This window comes from Pecten maximus, chromosome 16, assembly GCF_902652985.1.
Source record: "Pecten maximus chromosome 16, xPecMax1.1, whole genome shotgun sequence".
Classification (NCBI taxonomy): Eukaryota; Metazoa; Mollusca; class Bivalvia; order Pectinida; family Pectinidae; genus Pecten; species Pecten maximus.
Window position 1 is genome coordinate 18,061,417 of NC_047030.1, and position 17,278 is coordinate 18,078,694.

General features: G+C 34.2%; 1 protein-coding gene and 1 non-coding gene across 5 annotated transcripts in view; one reads left to right on the top strand and one right to left on the bottom strand.

Annotated features, from left to right (window-relative positions):
• The window catches only part of LOC117344965 (39S ribosomal protein L51, mitochondrial-like), a 54,456-nt gene extending 37,178 nt beyond the window's left edge, over nt 1–17,278 (top strand). Inside the window, exons 1-4 of one of the 4 annotated variants that reach the window (XM_033907869.1) lie at nt 10,888–10,996; nt 12,542–12,930; nt 16,362–16,466; nt 16,953–17,278. In XM_033907869.1, the coding sequence (XP_033763760.1) occupies nt 12,600–12,930; nt 16,362–16,466; nt 16,953–17,176 (660 nt within the window). In that variant the 5' untranslated portion in view covers nt 10,888–10,996; nt 12,542–12,599 and the 3' untranslated portion in view covers nt 17,177–17,278. Of the gene's footprint in view, nt 1–10,887; nt 10,997–11,137; nt 11,222–12,541; nt 12,931–16,361; nt 16,467–16,952 lie in introns of those variants that run through there. The other 3 variants (XM_033907872.1, XM_033907870.1, XM_033907871.1) reach the window with 3 other exon arrangements.
• On the bottom strand, nt 10,786–10,858 carry Trnaa-agc. Its single transcript has one exon. It is a non-coding gene; the product is annotated as a tRNA-Ala (tRNA).

The window sequence follows — 17,278 nt, forward strand, 5'->3', positions numbered from 1 at the left end:
TTCAAATATATTAGTATCTAGATCTAGTATCTAGTGGTAAATTAATAAACAACAAATTACAAATCACAGCTTATTGTTAATATTGACATTGGATCTATGAAAATAGATGGAATTGATATCTAATTTTGAAATTATTGTTCTTAGTATTTGTTGAATAAAAAGTATTAATTTTTAAAAGTTGCTCTATCTAAAATTTGATATTTCACTATTCTAAGATCAAAGTTTAAAAAACACAAAATAGAAAGGACTTTGTAATTTTGTTATTGAAAGACATTACACACTTTCAGCAAAAAGTAGCACTCCTGTATTTGCAACACGTATCGTGTATTGTTTTAGCGTATCGCAATACGTATCATATCGTTTTGACCTTTCAATACCCAGGCCTATTAAGTACAAGTTGGTTTTAAACACATACGTGCAAATTTTGAACTACTTAAGTATAAAAGTATGAATGTTAACGACATGTACTGAAGTAGAAGTTGGTCTGAAAAAATCATAATGTTTAACTTCTGAAGTAAAGGTTTGTTTGAAACTAGAAATGTTTAACTACTTCACTAGAAGTTTGTTTGAAACTTGAAGGTGGTTAAAACCATTATGTACATCGGTAGAGTTTAAACTATTACATTCATCAGGACTGTGAAAACGATTATGTCCAGTTGGTTTGATACATTTAAGTGGAAATGTTTAATCATGTTGATATCAGTTTAATTTGTATTCTTGCTTTATTTCAAATATCATCTTTTACGTCTGACTAACGCCTCCTTCAGTACTTTCAGTACTTTGATTTTATCTTTTGAATTTAAATCAATTTAACTATTACAAAAGGTATTATAGAAAACTACTTGACAAAATTAAAGAATTACCAATATTTTGTTATCACTATTTTACAAAATAGTTTGTCTTCAAAATGTCATCTGCACACAGGTAGCAATTAGTAAATTTTGAAATATCTTTGCTTTAAATACCATACCAACATATTTCATCCTTTCGATTACATATACTAAGTAAAACAATGTGCAAGAAACGAATTCTGACAAATTTATGCTAAAAGTTTTTGAAGTATTATGTATTTATTGTGTCGCACTAATTGAAATTCAATTATATTGGGGTTGGGAACCGTATAGTTAATTTTTTCTTATCTTTTGAATTTAAACTTATTTCAACTTATTGCTAAAGGTATTATAGAAAATAATTTGACAAATTCAAACAATGACTAGCAATTCTACAAAATAGTCTTCTTCGAAATGTCATCTGCACACAGGTACAGGGACTAGTGTAAATAGTTTATATGCTTCTATTTTAGGCCAACGCCGCCATAGGCAAATATTCACATTAGGAAGCGTGTTCTAAATTACTGACCAAAGACCGCAGTTAATTTCCATCTATGTTCTATTGAAGAAACAAATTCAGAATTTTGAAACTTTGCATAAAATCAGGTTTCGATTTCATACTGTAGAACTATTCTCTCAATTTCAATTTCAATTTCAAACTATTTTGATATTGGGATAATACGGCAGCGTATTAGGGCCACTATCAAAAAAATATTAAATCGTACGTACGATCGTATGTACGATTTACTAATTCGTACGTACGATTTACTCATTCGTACGTACGATTTACTAATCTGTACGTACGATTTACTAATCCGTGCGTACGATTTACTCATTCGTACGTACGATTTACTAATCCGTACGCACGATTTACTCATTCGTACGTACGATTTACTAGTCCGTACGTACGATTTACTCATCCGTACGTACGATTTACTAATCCGTACGTACGATTTACTAATCCGTACGTACGATTTACTTATTCGTATGTACGGTTTACTAATTCGTACGTACGATTTACTCATTCGTACGTACGATTTACTAATTCGTACGTACGGATTACCACGGAACTCTCCTACAAAGTCTATGTCGTATAGAGAGTATGTGGTAGTGTTATGTCGACGGTAGATTTTGTTTCTTTTTATCACTCTCTTGGACTAACTCAGAAGGAAATTTTGCAGTATTTAGTTTTTATTAATGGGATCATCATTAGTGCAAGAACACTCAAACGCATCTGAAGTTCTCTACGACTTTACCGAAGGAAGTATACTGTTCGGATAGTTTGGAAGTTGCGTTGTTCTTAAAACAAGAAATTGATAAATCCGGGCAGTTACACGAATACAAGTTTTTACATTTGAAGTGCATCCAAAATGGATTGGTGGTGAGTCAAGAATCCGTGAGGTGCTTATTGCATATTATTGATTCTAAAGGTGTTGAGAATAGGCGAAGAAACCGATTGAACAGAAGACTGTATCATAACCCCGGACCAGACTTTATGTGGCATGTAGATTCCTATGACAAGTTAAAGCCGTATGGAATCTGTATTAATGGGGCTATCGATGGCTTTTCGAGATTTATTATATGGTTGGAGGCGTAAACAACAAGTAGTAATCCAGCAATTATAGCAAGTTATTTCATGGAATCAGTTAAGACGCGAAAGGGATGTCCCAAGCGAGTTAGAGCAGATATAGGCACAGAGAACGGTTATATTGAAAATATGCAAAAATTTTTGAGGTATGAACACCAGGATGACTTTGCAAGGAGATCGTTTGTTTATGGATCGAGTGAATTGAGGCATGGTGGTGTTTTCTTCGACGACACAACGCCCAGTACTGGATAAATAGTTTTCAAGGCTTAAGAGACGAGGACCTTTTTACTGGAGATTTTCTTGACAAAAACCTCATTCAGTTCTGTTTCATGAAAATTATACATGTAAACACATTTTTGGTCATATTAACTAAGCATTGACGGTGATAAATTAACATAAGTTTTACATGTAGACAAATAGGCATGGTTGTCGCTCACAAATATGGTATGTCACGTTTCAAATTTCATAATATACATGCTTGTAAAAATAGGCTACAAGTAGCATTTATCGTTAAATAATTAAAATTTCATATCATACAATGAATGATATCGTATTTTCAGAAGTTAAACAATTAGCATTTGGCTCGCAGAAATCTAATTCCATTGATAATAGATTCGAACCTATTACCTTTCCATCTGTACGTAGTAGTAGTAGTAAATCGTACGTACGAATTAGTAAACCGTACGTACGAATTAGTAAATCGTACGTACGATTTAATTTTTTTTTATTATAGTGGCCCTAATACGCTTCCGTAGGATAACACCATTTTCTTCAATTTTCACATGTTTTACAATTGCAACTGTGACAGATAAGAAGAATTAGAAAGTTTAGACAGTTAGTGTAATTGCAGGCCTCAGAATGCAAGTAATTACCCTATATGTTCTACTAAGAAAAACTTAATCAAAATAGTTTTGAGATTTTGCATAAAATATGGTTTCCATTTCATGTTGTAGAACGATTTTCTCAATTTCAAACCATTTAGATATAAAGAAACACATTTTCCCATAATTTTCACTTCTTTGGTACTATTGCCACTGTGAGATAGTTTATTAATTATTGAGGGCCGCGATGGCCGAGTGGTTAAGGTACACCGGTGGCTTTTCTCCGGGTACTCAAGCTTTCCTCCACCTCCAAAACCAGGCACATCCTTAAATGACCCTGTCTGTTAATGGGACTTTAAACCAAATACACCAAGTTTATTATTATTGTAAATTATCCTTCAGAAGAAAAGGGAAGTTGACAATCAGGCCGGTATGTGCTGTCGTGGTTGTGTCTTTGGGCAAGACCACTTTACCCTTATTGATCTGGATGGCATGCGACGGGTCTCTTGTATGTTGTTCAGTGAGGTAGTCACCAACTACTACAAGGAGACTCTGCCTCAAAATGACCCTGGCTGATCTTTGGGTGATAAACCAAGCAAACATAATAAAACAAACATATGTAAGAGTAAGACATGCTTCCTTAATTATAAAAGGTTACTGAAAACGTGATTTATTATGCTTGATTAAGCTTCATTTACATTAACTATTGCTCAAAATCACATAAAAAACATTTCAAAACTTGCTAAACACCTAATTTGTCATTTGGGATTAATAAAGGTGAATGATTCACTCATTTCTGGTCATGATATTAGATTTATTATAATGTATTGATAATTGAATAACTATTCTTTTTTGTATAACAAACCCAAGATAACTGATTGGGTATCGCACAATCCCTATAGACTTAATCCTGGTTTATTTTACCCGCTCTGTTAACCAGTAACAGTATCCATAGAAACAAATAAAGAAACTGGAATTTTTGTTTTTTGTTTTTTCAATTTTTTTTTTTTTTTTTTTTTTCAACAGATTTTCGTAATAATATACGGTATGCGTCAATTAAAATTTGATTTATTACAGCAGGAGCTTCATCATTTAAGGTCACCTGAGACAGAGTCTCAACCTATTCCAAGGCCTAAAAAAATGTTTTTCAATTAACCCTACCGACCCTGTATTTGTGTGCCTACCTTGAAGGTGTTGTATTTTTTTGGTCATTTTCAAGAAAAGAATTAAAAGACAAGTTTCCTTGTCTGTATAACTTTTGTAACTTTGGTAAAAACTATTTTAGAAATAAAAAGAGCTCCCTACCTACCTGCCCTATTTTTTTTTTTTTTTTTTTTCAGTCATGTTAGCGGAAACACTCGTAATTATTGTTTAGGCCTAATTGTCCTTTGTCCTTCGTCGTGCGATGATCTTGCGTTGTGCTCATTGTTTGTTATAGACCTGTATAACCAGGGGGTGTTCTCTGAACGCCAACATTTTTTTGAACAATAGGTAGGTGTTGTTTCAGGAAACAATGGGAGGGTAATTATATTTTCAATTCAATTATTTATTCCGTATGCAAATAGCATATAGGATTACAATATACATACACATGACAACAATTTACATTTGCGCAAGACGGCGGAGAACACAGCCAATGTAACACCAAGTATTATACATTTCAATAAAGCATGTGTTAATATTTTTTTTTTTTTTTTGCCATCACAAAAAGTGTATATCATACAATTACAATATTACAATTGCAATTTTAAACTACACGAATTTTTAAGACATAAAAAGACAATCACATACTTGAAATTATATTCCTAGACATATTTTCTCTAGGAGGTTCTGATAAAGAAAAAACTATTGTGCAATTACTAATTAATTTACTATTAATCAAACATATAAATACTTATTAACTAAGTAACAGTGACTTCCTTTTGGCCGTCGCCTGAATTAAATATTTTCCAAAATTTCTTAAAGTTTTTACATTGGTACTACAGAACAATTCAGTCATTTTGAAAACAGATGGACGGCGATAAAAATATGGTTTTAAATACTTCACCCTTAAATCCAAATACTTTGGACATAACAAAATAAAATGGACTTCATCCTCAACTTCATGATTATCACACAAAGTACACAGCCTTTGGTGTCTAGGGATACCACTGTACCTACCAATTTCAATATTCAACGAATGAGCATTTAATCTGTATTTGGATATTATTCGTTTTATTTTGAAAGTTAATGGTTTACTGAGATAGTCCTGTATGATAAACGTATCAACGATGTGTTTATATATGGTGCACTTAGAAGAGCTTTCTAAACTAGCTCTCGTTTCTTGGATAAAAATATCTTGTAACCGTTGTTTATACAATAACAAAAATATGTTTTTATTTGGTACGTTCTGTGCATACCATACATCGCCAAAACCAAGTGAACATAAGTCATTTTTCAAATGATGAACCCAATTTGCTTTGCTATTAGGCTTTTTAATGTTAAGTTCGAATGACTCATTATAGCAAGCCCTCAATATACAGTTTTCAGTATTCAATAGTTGTAGCCAATATTTAACAATAAACATCTTTCTCGTTATATAAAAAGGAAAACGTCCTAGTTCAAAATACACCATAGAATTGTTAACAGATCTTTTGACGCCCAAAATCGACTTTAAAACCATCAAGTGTAGTTTTTCAACCTGTGGCGCGGTGTTATAGCCCCACACTTCACAAGCGTAATTCAGAATACATGATACGTATGTATCAAACAATGACAGTTTTGTATTTTCATTTAATATAAACTTTTTCATTTTACGATTAAGAAGATAATATGATTTTCTGCCTTGTATAGCAATGTTATTTTGTGCTATTGTAAACTTACCATTGTAATTAAAAACTAAACCCAAATAACAAAACTGGTCTACTATCTCAATAACTTTACCATCATATATCCATTGTTCATTCGGAAACAAACGCTTATTTTTTCTAAATACCACAATCTTTGTTTTATCTACATTGACGGACAAATTCCATCGATCAGAATATCGTTTCAAGAAGTCAAGCATATTTTGAAGGTCATCAATATCCTCAGAGAACAAAATAGTATCGTCTGCGTACATGATCAAGAAAAGGTTAAGCATCTGTATTTGATAACTTTGACAATTAGATTCAATAAGTTCTGATTCCATATCGTTTACAAACAGGGAAAACATTACCGGCGACAAAGATTCTCCTTGTAATAAACCGACCTCTAGGTCATACATAGGAGATATCTCGCCATGTAATTTTACACAAGATTTTATACTATTATATACAGATTTAATAACATTTAACAAACGTCCTCTCACCCCAGATTTCCAAAGCTTTAGCCATAAATTACCATGTGATATACTATCAAACGCTTTTTTGTAATCAACGAATACACAATACAATCTTTTATTGCTCTGTAATGTTTTAGTTATTAAACTATTAAGGACAAAAATGGCGTCTCTGGTACCACTTCCTGGCTTAAACCCGAATTGAGCATCAGTTATGACGCCCTCACTCTTACTCCACTCTAACAGACGCTTATTCAAAAGTGATGTAAATAGTTTTGCTATATGACTAATCAAAGTGATACCCCTATAATTATTAACGTCATTTTTATCTCCTTTCTTGTGCAAAGGGATGATAACTCCTTCAGACCAAGCTTTAGGAAAATTACCAACGTGTAAAATCGTATTAAATAGTTTCAATAAAACTGGTGCAAAAACATCACTGTACTCAATGAGATATTCATTAAGGATCCCGTCTAGCCCCGGAGACTTACCTCTAGATAACCCCTTAATTGCAGCTAATAATTCTTCAAGGCTAAAAGCATTGTCAAGTTCAGGATATATACACTGATAATCTCTTATTTGATCCAAATTTACTTCAGAACCCTCAACTGTATTATTAGCGATACCTTTAAAATAATCATAAAACTGGTCCAGGCATAAATTGCCTACATTTTGACTCTTCCTTTTTGAAAAATGCTTATAAAACGATTTGGGGTCATTTGTCTTTAATATGTTTAACATATCTCCTTCCATTTGGAGATAATTACGTTTTACCTTTGATTCGTAAACCTTATACGTTTTCTTTTGACGAACTAATATTTCTCTGTTGCCAGGGGATCTACAATTATTAAACGAATGCAATGATTTTTTTATACTCATTATATAATCTTTTGCATTTCCTATCAAACCACGGCTTATTTGGCTCTTGAAACTTACGTTTAGTCATCTGGTGGCATGAACAATCACATTTACACACAAATTTCTCATTGACACAAAATTCATCAAAAACAGAATGTATATTGTTCGTCAACAATTCTAAGCATAAATCAATGCTTTCTGCAGAATTCTCTAATTCATCTAATGAGGCAGTTATTAAAGATTTATTCTCATCAATTTTTCCAGCAGATTTATATTTTGCCTCTTCTGTCCATAATACTGAACTGACTTTACACCGCTCACTAGTGCCACAACAATTACAAGTATTACTTAATGATGCCGACAAGTTGAAAAACAACGGGGCATGATCAGAAAAGTCACTGAAGTTTCCAACTTTAAAATCCCTCACATCATCCATATGATCGCTATGAGAAAGTAAATAATCTATGGTGTATACTGCTTCATATAAACTGTCTTTCTTTTTACCTTTACAGTCACTTGAGATTTACCTGTGTTTTACAAATCATACAGTAGAATTGTATTTGGTTTTTTTCCCATTTTCTTAGAACACACATGTATGCATTCAACAAAATGAGCAATTAAGTAATATAGAACATATATAGTTTTGAAAAATAGCAACAAATCTATGTAATAACAAAATTTGTTCATAAATGTACTTATATATGCCACTTACAGTTCCATCATAGCACTGAATACTTTTTGTTAACTAATTACTTGAAAAGTTTATTTCACCAATCTCAGCACTAAGAAATCTATACTTATTTATTAATATTGTACACATAAATTACATATTGATACGATAAATGAACAATGCATGTTAATATTCAAATGGAAATGATTAAATATATATAATAAAAAGCCTTACATAGAGAAAGTAAGAATATCTGAAATAAAAACTTACATGATATTACATTACATTACAAAATATTCATATACATGTAGAAAGTTGAAAATGACTGGACACACATACATGTACATGTACCTCTCAACAAAGGCAATATAGGAAGCACCTATGGAAAACCAATCCACGTTATAATGCAAGAACAAACCCCATTCTGATAATGTCTAGCAGAATACTGATTTACATGTTGATATGGACTCTAGATCTCTGTTTTTGGAGCTTGACCGTGATATCTATCTACGGATGAATTTAAAAGTGCTATAAAGCTTCTGAAGGCATACGGCATTGACAGTCTCAATATTACAACGAAGATTTCGTAAATCAAGCCTTGCTTACTATTTTTAACAATTGTATTGGACTCGGGTGGAAATGGAGGCCTTTTACGAAATGCATTTTTGACGGAAAGAAAATAGAAATTAACTTAATCGGGTTTTCTTCCCAATTGTGTATACCCAGTATTATAATGTAATTAAGTATTGATTAAAGCTATTTAGTACTAAGAACTGCATTGAGATACTTTTTTAGTATTAAAATGTATTATTGACAATGCACGACAAGATATGTTTACATTATTTAGTAGATTATATATCACTACAACGTTATCTATATAAATATATACCAAAACGTACAATAATTGCTTTGAGTAGAATACGTTTATCAGCGCATACTCTGAATATTGAAATTCGTCGATATAAGTGAACGCCTGTGTAGAGTTTGCAGCTCTGGTGACATAGAAGATGAATATCGCTCTTTGTAATTTGTCAAATTTTCAAGTCCTGTATTGAGAGGTAGTCAATAACATGCGACCAAAGTAGTAATTAGTAGTTATTAAATGTGTACCTGGTTGTACAATGGAACATTCAAGTATATTGCTGTTTGTGCAGACTTTTATGTAGCTGTATATATTATCATCAATATAGAACAAAACTTTCTAAAGTAGTGAAATTAGTCTCAATTAATTCAAATTATCCATATGCCTATATGGAAATTAATGTTGCATCGAGAGAGTTAAACCATTTTATTTATCTAAATGCAAATGCATATATATATTAAAAATGAGCATAGATGATTTTTTAAGACTTTAATAAGATAAAATAAAATCATAATTTTGAACATAAAGATAATTTTCAAGCAAAAAAATATTGTATTGTCGTTTTAAATTTGAAACTAGATATCAAATAAAATAAATATTTTTGATATACATATAAATACATGATATTTAATTATAAATCATTAATTTCACCTACAGGTAGTATCAACTGGTAATTTTTACAGGTAAATGACCTGTTGGCATTGAGACTACTTTTAGGGAAAAGACTATAATCGCTATCAAAACAAACTGCCCTACAGGTAAATTCAAAATGTTGGCGTTCAGAGATACACCCATAACCAGGGAGGGGGAGGATTATTTTGAGGTTGAATGATGCATGACATTTTTTAAACTTTGATGGTATGTCACTATTTATCGATTAGAATAGGGCAAATACATTTCTTTCTAAGCTGAACTTAGATTGGTTTTGTTTGCTGGTTTTATCACCACATATATCAGTCAGGATCATTTTGAGACTGGGTCTCCTTGTAGTAGTTGGTGACTACCTCATTGAACAGCACACAAGAGGCACTGAACTTACGGTTGGATAGATGCCAATTGATGTCTCATTATCAATTAAAGTGTCATATTCCAGAAAACTGTAGAATTGTGAGAATTATTACACTGGTATCCCCAAAACCTTCAATTTCCTCGGGCCAGTATTAATTTTTAAACGTAATTGAGGGTTTTAAATGTCGCGCGAGTATTAAGTGCCAATGAGGAAATTAAATGAAAGTGAGGAAATTAAGTGCAAGTGAAGATAGCTAGGTATTAATGCTAAAGGAGGGGAATTTATTTATTTTCATCCGTCTTTTGTGCTCAAACAGAGTTATCGCCACTCACTGCGCTTCATTCTTTCTGTGACACTCCTTTAGGTGTCACCCTGCTAGTGCATAGATTCGCAGACTCGAGAGGAAACTATCACAAGAAACAATCCCCAAAAGGTATAGTGGATCCTTCGGGATGCTACACAACCGGTGATACAGGAATTAACGATGATTTCACCGTCGTTAAATTATAAATCTTGTCGACATTTAAAATTACTTTTCTGACAGGTTCGCCGTGAGATCAAGACTATCCGCCTCATGTGACGGGTTCCTGCCATGAGGTCCATAGTAACAGTCGAAGATTACAGATTCGTGAGATCCGTATCAACTACCCCTTAGTACGTCCTTGGTAGTCATAACGGTTTTTGTTGGTTTTTTATTTATTTATTTTTTTTTTTTTGCTTATTAGATATATTTATTTAAAATAGATCTAGATCTATCTAAATGTTTCTCATTTAAAGTACTAGAGTCTAAGTTGTAGTAAAAGATACATTGTACGTCGGGGACCAAAAAGGAAGAGAGAAAAAAAAATTTGGAGAATCCGGGTATCGATCCCGGTACCTCTCACATGCTAAGCGAGCGCTCTACCACTTGAGCTAATTCCCCAGTTACATTCACACTGGTAAAAACTTTATCTTGAACTCGTACCAGCTTCTGAATGGTTCCCTAAATGTTTTAAGGTAGATCATGGTCACAAAGCAGCTTGTTTAATCACGAAGAAGAACACGAATGGTTAGTTATTTTGTAAGTATACAGATAAATCATATCACACTTCCGATGAAACAGATAAACGGCTATGACACCATACCTATAACTACTTGCTGTAAGTAAGATAAACGGTTTCTGGTGAGAGTGCAAGCGCGTCAGTTATCTGCAATAAACATTCCAAGGGAAATAACTCAAACGTACGTCCACGCTGTTACAGTCCTTTCGATTCCTATCTGGCTATGAATATTGTCGATTCTCCAGGTATTCTCTTTTGTGAACTTAACCACAGTTGAATAGAAGATGTGTTTAATAGATTACTGTATAATTCAAAATTAGTTAGCTAAGGTGAAAGCGGGTCGGCCAATTTATTATGCCGGCGCGACATAAGGTCACCTTATTCCTGACCTTATTCCTATAACATAAGAGGCCGCTGGTTGGCTCTTTTTCTATCGTAATGATTTTGCCGACTGTAACATGACGACTGTCAAAAGTATCTCGCCGTGTAAAACCTCTAACATTGGTATCCTGTTTTTTTGTAGGGGAAATAAAAATATTTATCAACTTTCATTTCATTTTGTTGAACTATTCAAACTGAGCTTAATGTGAACTGAAAATGTGTATATATGTCTCTGATTTAATATATACTTTTATATAAATATCACCACCTCACTTTATTAAAAGGGAAAATTACAAAATATCACTTCTCAAGCCTTATATATGATAATGGTGTCAAGACACAACTTTGTCTCTAGAGTATATAGTTATAAATGTGTAGCAGAACTGGACCGGGTCGATCATGGGCGACCAGGTAGCTCAATCGGTAGAGCATCCGGCTAGTGTTCGGAGGTCCCGGATTCGAACACCGGTCTGGCCGTGCATTTTTCCACTCCTAATACATTTGGTGCCGTGACCAAACCTTGTTTCAAGTGAGGTGAATACTTGACAAGGGGATACCCAAACCTGGGTTGTGAGTTGTGAAGTCTTCGGGGTCGAAGACTTAAAAAAAGGAGGGAAGAGTGTAGCGGAACTGGACCGGGTCGATCATCGGCGACCAGGTAGCTCAATCGGTAGAGCATCCGGCTAGTGTTCGGAGGTCCCGGGTTCGAACCCCGGTCTGGCCGTGCATTTTTCCACTCCTACTACAAATGTAATGCAAATCCATGTCAAAGTTATGTTCATATCTGCAAAGGCCAAGTCAGAAAAAAAATTTATAACAGACATTAAATGTAGTTACATATATACCAGGTACTTCAAATCATCTGCACGGCCTGGAAGTAGTACCACTAACATTTTCAAACATTTCTGTGATTATATTAACTGAGATGAGTTACATGCCCTTTGCTTGACTATTGCTACTATAACCATGATAACATAGAGGTTGCTTGTTGGCCAATTAATTATTTTACATTATTAAGCCAAAAGGCACTCCATGGCCTGTCATAAGTTTTCCTCTAACATTGTTGACATGGTCCAGGGGAAACTGAGAATTTGTTAAAGTTTTGTATATGGTCCTAGCTGATTAAAGTGTTTAATTTTAGTGCTGCCTTTGTAACCATGATGTTATTATTTGTTTTCTTTCAGATGGTATTTAGATGAACTTTAAGGGAGAATTAGACAACTGATCCAAACAACACATACCATGGCCTGTAGTTTAGGAAAATTACTTGGCTATCTACCAAAACCTTGTGCTGCATCATTCTCTAAACTCTCTACTGCTCCATTGTTGGTAAAAAAAGAGCCATTACTGATTCGTCAGCCATTGGTGTCATGTATGCCAGTGTCGTGTTGTAGTACCTGGTCACAACGCCAAAAACCCAAAGCCAACAAGAAGAAAAAATTTGAAAATGAAGATCACTCTCAAATTCCCGGAACAAGGTTTCAAGATGGACCAAACAAATACCAGCCAAAGTCACCATTCAAGATCAGTACCCCGAGGTCATATGGATTTCACGAAAACTTGTTCAAGGGAGGTAAGAAAGATCAGCTATCACAGCGAACCTCATTTCATATATATGTACATGTATTTTCATTTACAATGTACATATATCACAAGACCAGCTACCAAAGGGAACCTCACTTATATAGATGTCACACAAAGTAGTTAGGGGAAGTAAGCATATGATGATCCTCATTTAGATAGATATCACTCTACTAGTTAAGGGGAGAAAGGAAAGATCAGTTACAGACAGGATCCTCAATTAGATAGATATCACACGGGAGGTACAGTAGGAAAGGTCAGCTACGTACATACAGACAGGATCCTCATTTAGATAGATATCACATGGGAGGTACAGTAGGAAAGATCGGTTACAGACAAGATCCTCATTTAGATAGATATCACACGGGAGGTACAGTAGGAAAGATCGGTTACAGACAGGATCCTCATTTAGATAGATAACACACGGGAGGTACAATAGGAAAGATCAGTTACAGACAGGGTCCCCATTTAGATAGATATCACACGGGAGGTACAGTAGGAAAGGTCAGCTACAGACAGGATCCTCATTTAGATAGATATCACACGGGAGGTACAGTAGGAAAGATCAGTTACAGACAGGATCCCCATTTAGATAGATATCACACGGGAGGTACAGTAGGAAAGGTCAGCTACAGACAGGATCCTCATTTAGATAGATATCACATGGGAGGTACAGTAGGAAAGGTCAACTACAGACAGGATCCTCATTTAGATATATATCACACGGGAGGTACAGTAGGAAAGGTCAGCTACAGACAGGATCCTCATTTAGATAGATATCACACGGGAGGTACAGTAGGAAAGATCAGTTACAGACAGGATCCTCATTTAGATAGATATCACACGGGAGGTACAGTAGGAAAGATCAGTAACAGACTGGATCCCCATTTAGATAGATATCACACGGGAGGTACAGTAGGAAAGGTCAGCTACAGACAGGATCCTCATTTAGATAGATATCACACGGGAGGTACAGTAGGAAAGGTCAGCTACAGACAGGATCCTCATTTAGATAGATATCACTAAAACTAGTTTATTGGAGGAAAGAAAGACCAGTTGCCAGACAGGATCCTCATTTAGATAGATATCACTTAAACCATATATATATAGATAAGAGAAGGTAGGAAAGATCAGCTAGACATTATCCTCACGATAGATATATCACAAAAACTAGTTAATGGGAGGAAGAAAGATTATCTATACATGTAGATGGGATCCTCATTTATATCATGAAAACTAGGTTAGAGGAAGTAATAAAGATCAGCTCTAAATTTAGATGGGATCCTTTATTAAGATAGATATCACACAAACTACATGTACCGTAGTTTAGGGGAGGTAAAAAAGTTAAGTAACTAAAGATCATCAATTATATACTATACAGCTAGATACCACAAAAACCTAGGCTTGATTCTGGTAGTTAAAGAAAAATAAAAGAAATATTTGTACAGTCATTATGCAGGTACATGTACGTAGCTAGAGTAATATGAAACTTACTTCAAAGGAGATCAGCACTCCTTTTGATTATATAAGAACAAATTCAGACAGGGGAGGTTATTATAAGAAATTGTACTCCTTTCTCATAATTCCACGGAATTGCTTATTTTTTGTTAAATTTGATCAGAAAGACATTTTAAAATAGGTTTTTACGTGTGACAATGTTGTGAAAAGTAGTGGCTACTTTGTGGAACAGCTAACCATCTGCTACCAGGAAATTGAAAACCCTTGCCTACTTCAAGAAGATTGAAACTCACCTGATTACCTCTGCTTTTTAGCCTCTCACTCAGATATCCTGTTCATATTAATACTATGCATATGCTATATATGTCTGTACTTGTGTAACACTTGCAGTGCATTGAAGTAATTTTACAAATTAGATAGAGCCATATTAAATGTTGTTATTGTTGTATTTGGTCACCAGAGCCGAAAGCTCATGATGGTGTTTTGTCTGTCATCATGCGTTGTCTGCTTACGCTAACTGTAAATAGAACATATTTTCATGAAACTTGGTATTTAGCCTAATGTCAAAAAGATCTCATGTGACCTTAACAATCGGGCCAATTTAACCATAACTTACAGAGTTATGATCATTTGTATCTTTATTGCCATTGGACCTTGTGCACACGATAACCGAGTGAAAAATTAATGGATTTTCATGAAACTTGGCTAGCAGTCTTATATCAATAAGATCTTGAATGATTTTGACAACTGTAACTTACAGAGTTATGGCCCTTTGCATTTTTATTGCCATTGGACCTTGTGAGCATAACTTGTATAAATATGAATGAATTTTGATAAAATTTATTACGGTGTGAGCTTTAATTTATCGTACTCTGGGATAATTTGGCATTTTTTGCTCAAAATAGGGTGGTTAAATATTGGTGTCAAATTTTGGCATTAACCATCAGGTGTGTTAAATTTTGGCACTTACCTGGTACCTCTGGTAAGCTCTGTGGCTAAGTGACAGGATTCGATCACATACCTGAGATATAGCCTTTGTTTAAATAGGTACTTTCTGAGATCACATCAGTATAAGTCTTTTGTATTTCGTCTCGCCTGGTTGCACAGGAAAAGAGTCTTCGCTTTGTAAGTTACACAAGTTAATCAATCGATTGAGATGCGACTTTTCCTTGAACACAGCTAATTATACATCAATCAATATGAAAACAATGTGAGTGAATTTATGACACATTTAGATGAAAATATACCTTTATTGATGTGTTTTTATAAAAAAAAACAATATTCCAACACACATCAACACAAATCGCGGAAGCTAGTAATGCATATGATGTAAATGAACAGAAAGACGGTTGCTATAATCTTGATATTGTTTTGACAATTTTTTTTGTGAAATTTTGGTGTGTTTAATTTTGGCTCATTCACTCCACGCGCCAAATAAACCAAAATAGAACCACATTCAAAATATCCCAAAGTACGGTATATCAATGAGATCTCAAACAATATCCATTTTGGGACCAATGCAAGCTGACCATAACAGTTTATGACCCTTTGCACTTTAGGTATATAAGGGTCATTATATTGGGCCTGTAGCTATAGCATGCTGGAATGAAAGATTTCCATACTTATTCAAATTGATTACCTTTGCCTTCTTTCAAAATCACAGGGGTCAAATATGTTAAATCTTAAAGCAAAAGTCATTTATCAGTATGTATATATATCAGAACTCTGGTGCCCGATAAGGCCCACATACAGGCCTCGTGTACTCAGGTGATCGATAAGGCCCATAAGCCTCTGTAAGCTTGTACTCTGGTGATCAATAAGGCCTGTAGGATTCTTGTACTCAGACGATCGATAAGGCCCACATGCTTCTTGTAGTCAGGTGTTCGATAAAGCCCATGGGGCTCATGATCATTATTTCTTTTACTACATCAGCTATTGATCTAAGCAATTCATGGTTTTTTTCAGGTGTTCTTCCACGTGATGACAAGCCATTCAGGAGCATGAAAAAATATAGACCAGTTAATAGGTGGGATGAAAAGCACTCCTTATTTGGACAGAATGACTACATAGGTAAGTTAGAGAACATCAGGGCAAATTAATGAAACCATTTTTATGCTTAAGCATGATCCAACTTTCATTAAACTTGCTTAATCATGAAGTAGCAGTTTAAAAGAAAAAACTTAACATTGAAAATAAAACCACACTTGAACTCTTCTAAAATTTCTTCAAATAAATGAAAGATATTAATTAAGTTATCATATTTACCACCAAACGTCTTCGAGTCAGAGCACAACATGTTTATTGTAACATGAGGACAGTTTCATGAATACAGACCCAGGCCCGACTTCATCAAGTAGGAATATTGATGAAACTTAAATTGTAAGATTGTAATTCCTTATATTTAAAAAAAAATAATCTGACCTTGATCTTCAAACCCTAAAGCTCTTAGTTTTATTAAAGTTGCTTATATTACTGACCTTGAACTTAGAACCATGAAAATAAAACAGATAATATGAAAGAAATGCATTGCCATAATAATCCCATCATGCTTTTCAGATATTCTCGGAGATGGGGATGTCCACCCTGCAGATCTTCAGAAGGGTCCGTCTTGGCTTATTGGTCAGAAAGACAGGTCTGAACTACACCGACTAGTCAGAAGACTTCGTATGACAGGGGGCAAGATGAAGAACATGTATCCATCTAAATATGAGGCCATGAACAAGAGAGTGCAGTATCTATATAGGAGATATAACAAACACCGATCTCCTAAAATAAGTTAAAGGTTTTGACATGAAATTTAAAGTAAGAGTTTTCACATTGGGGATTTATTAGTGTGCATGTTTACAGGTGACAAGATATTGAAATTAAATTTTATAATTGAA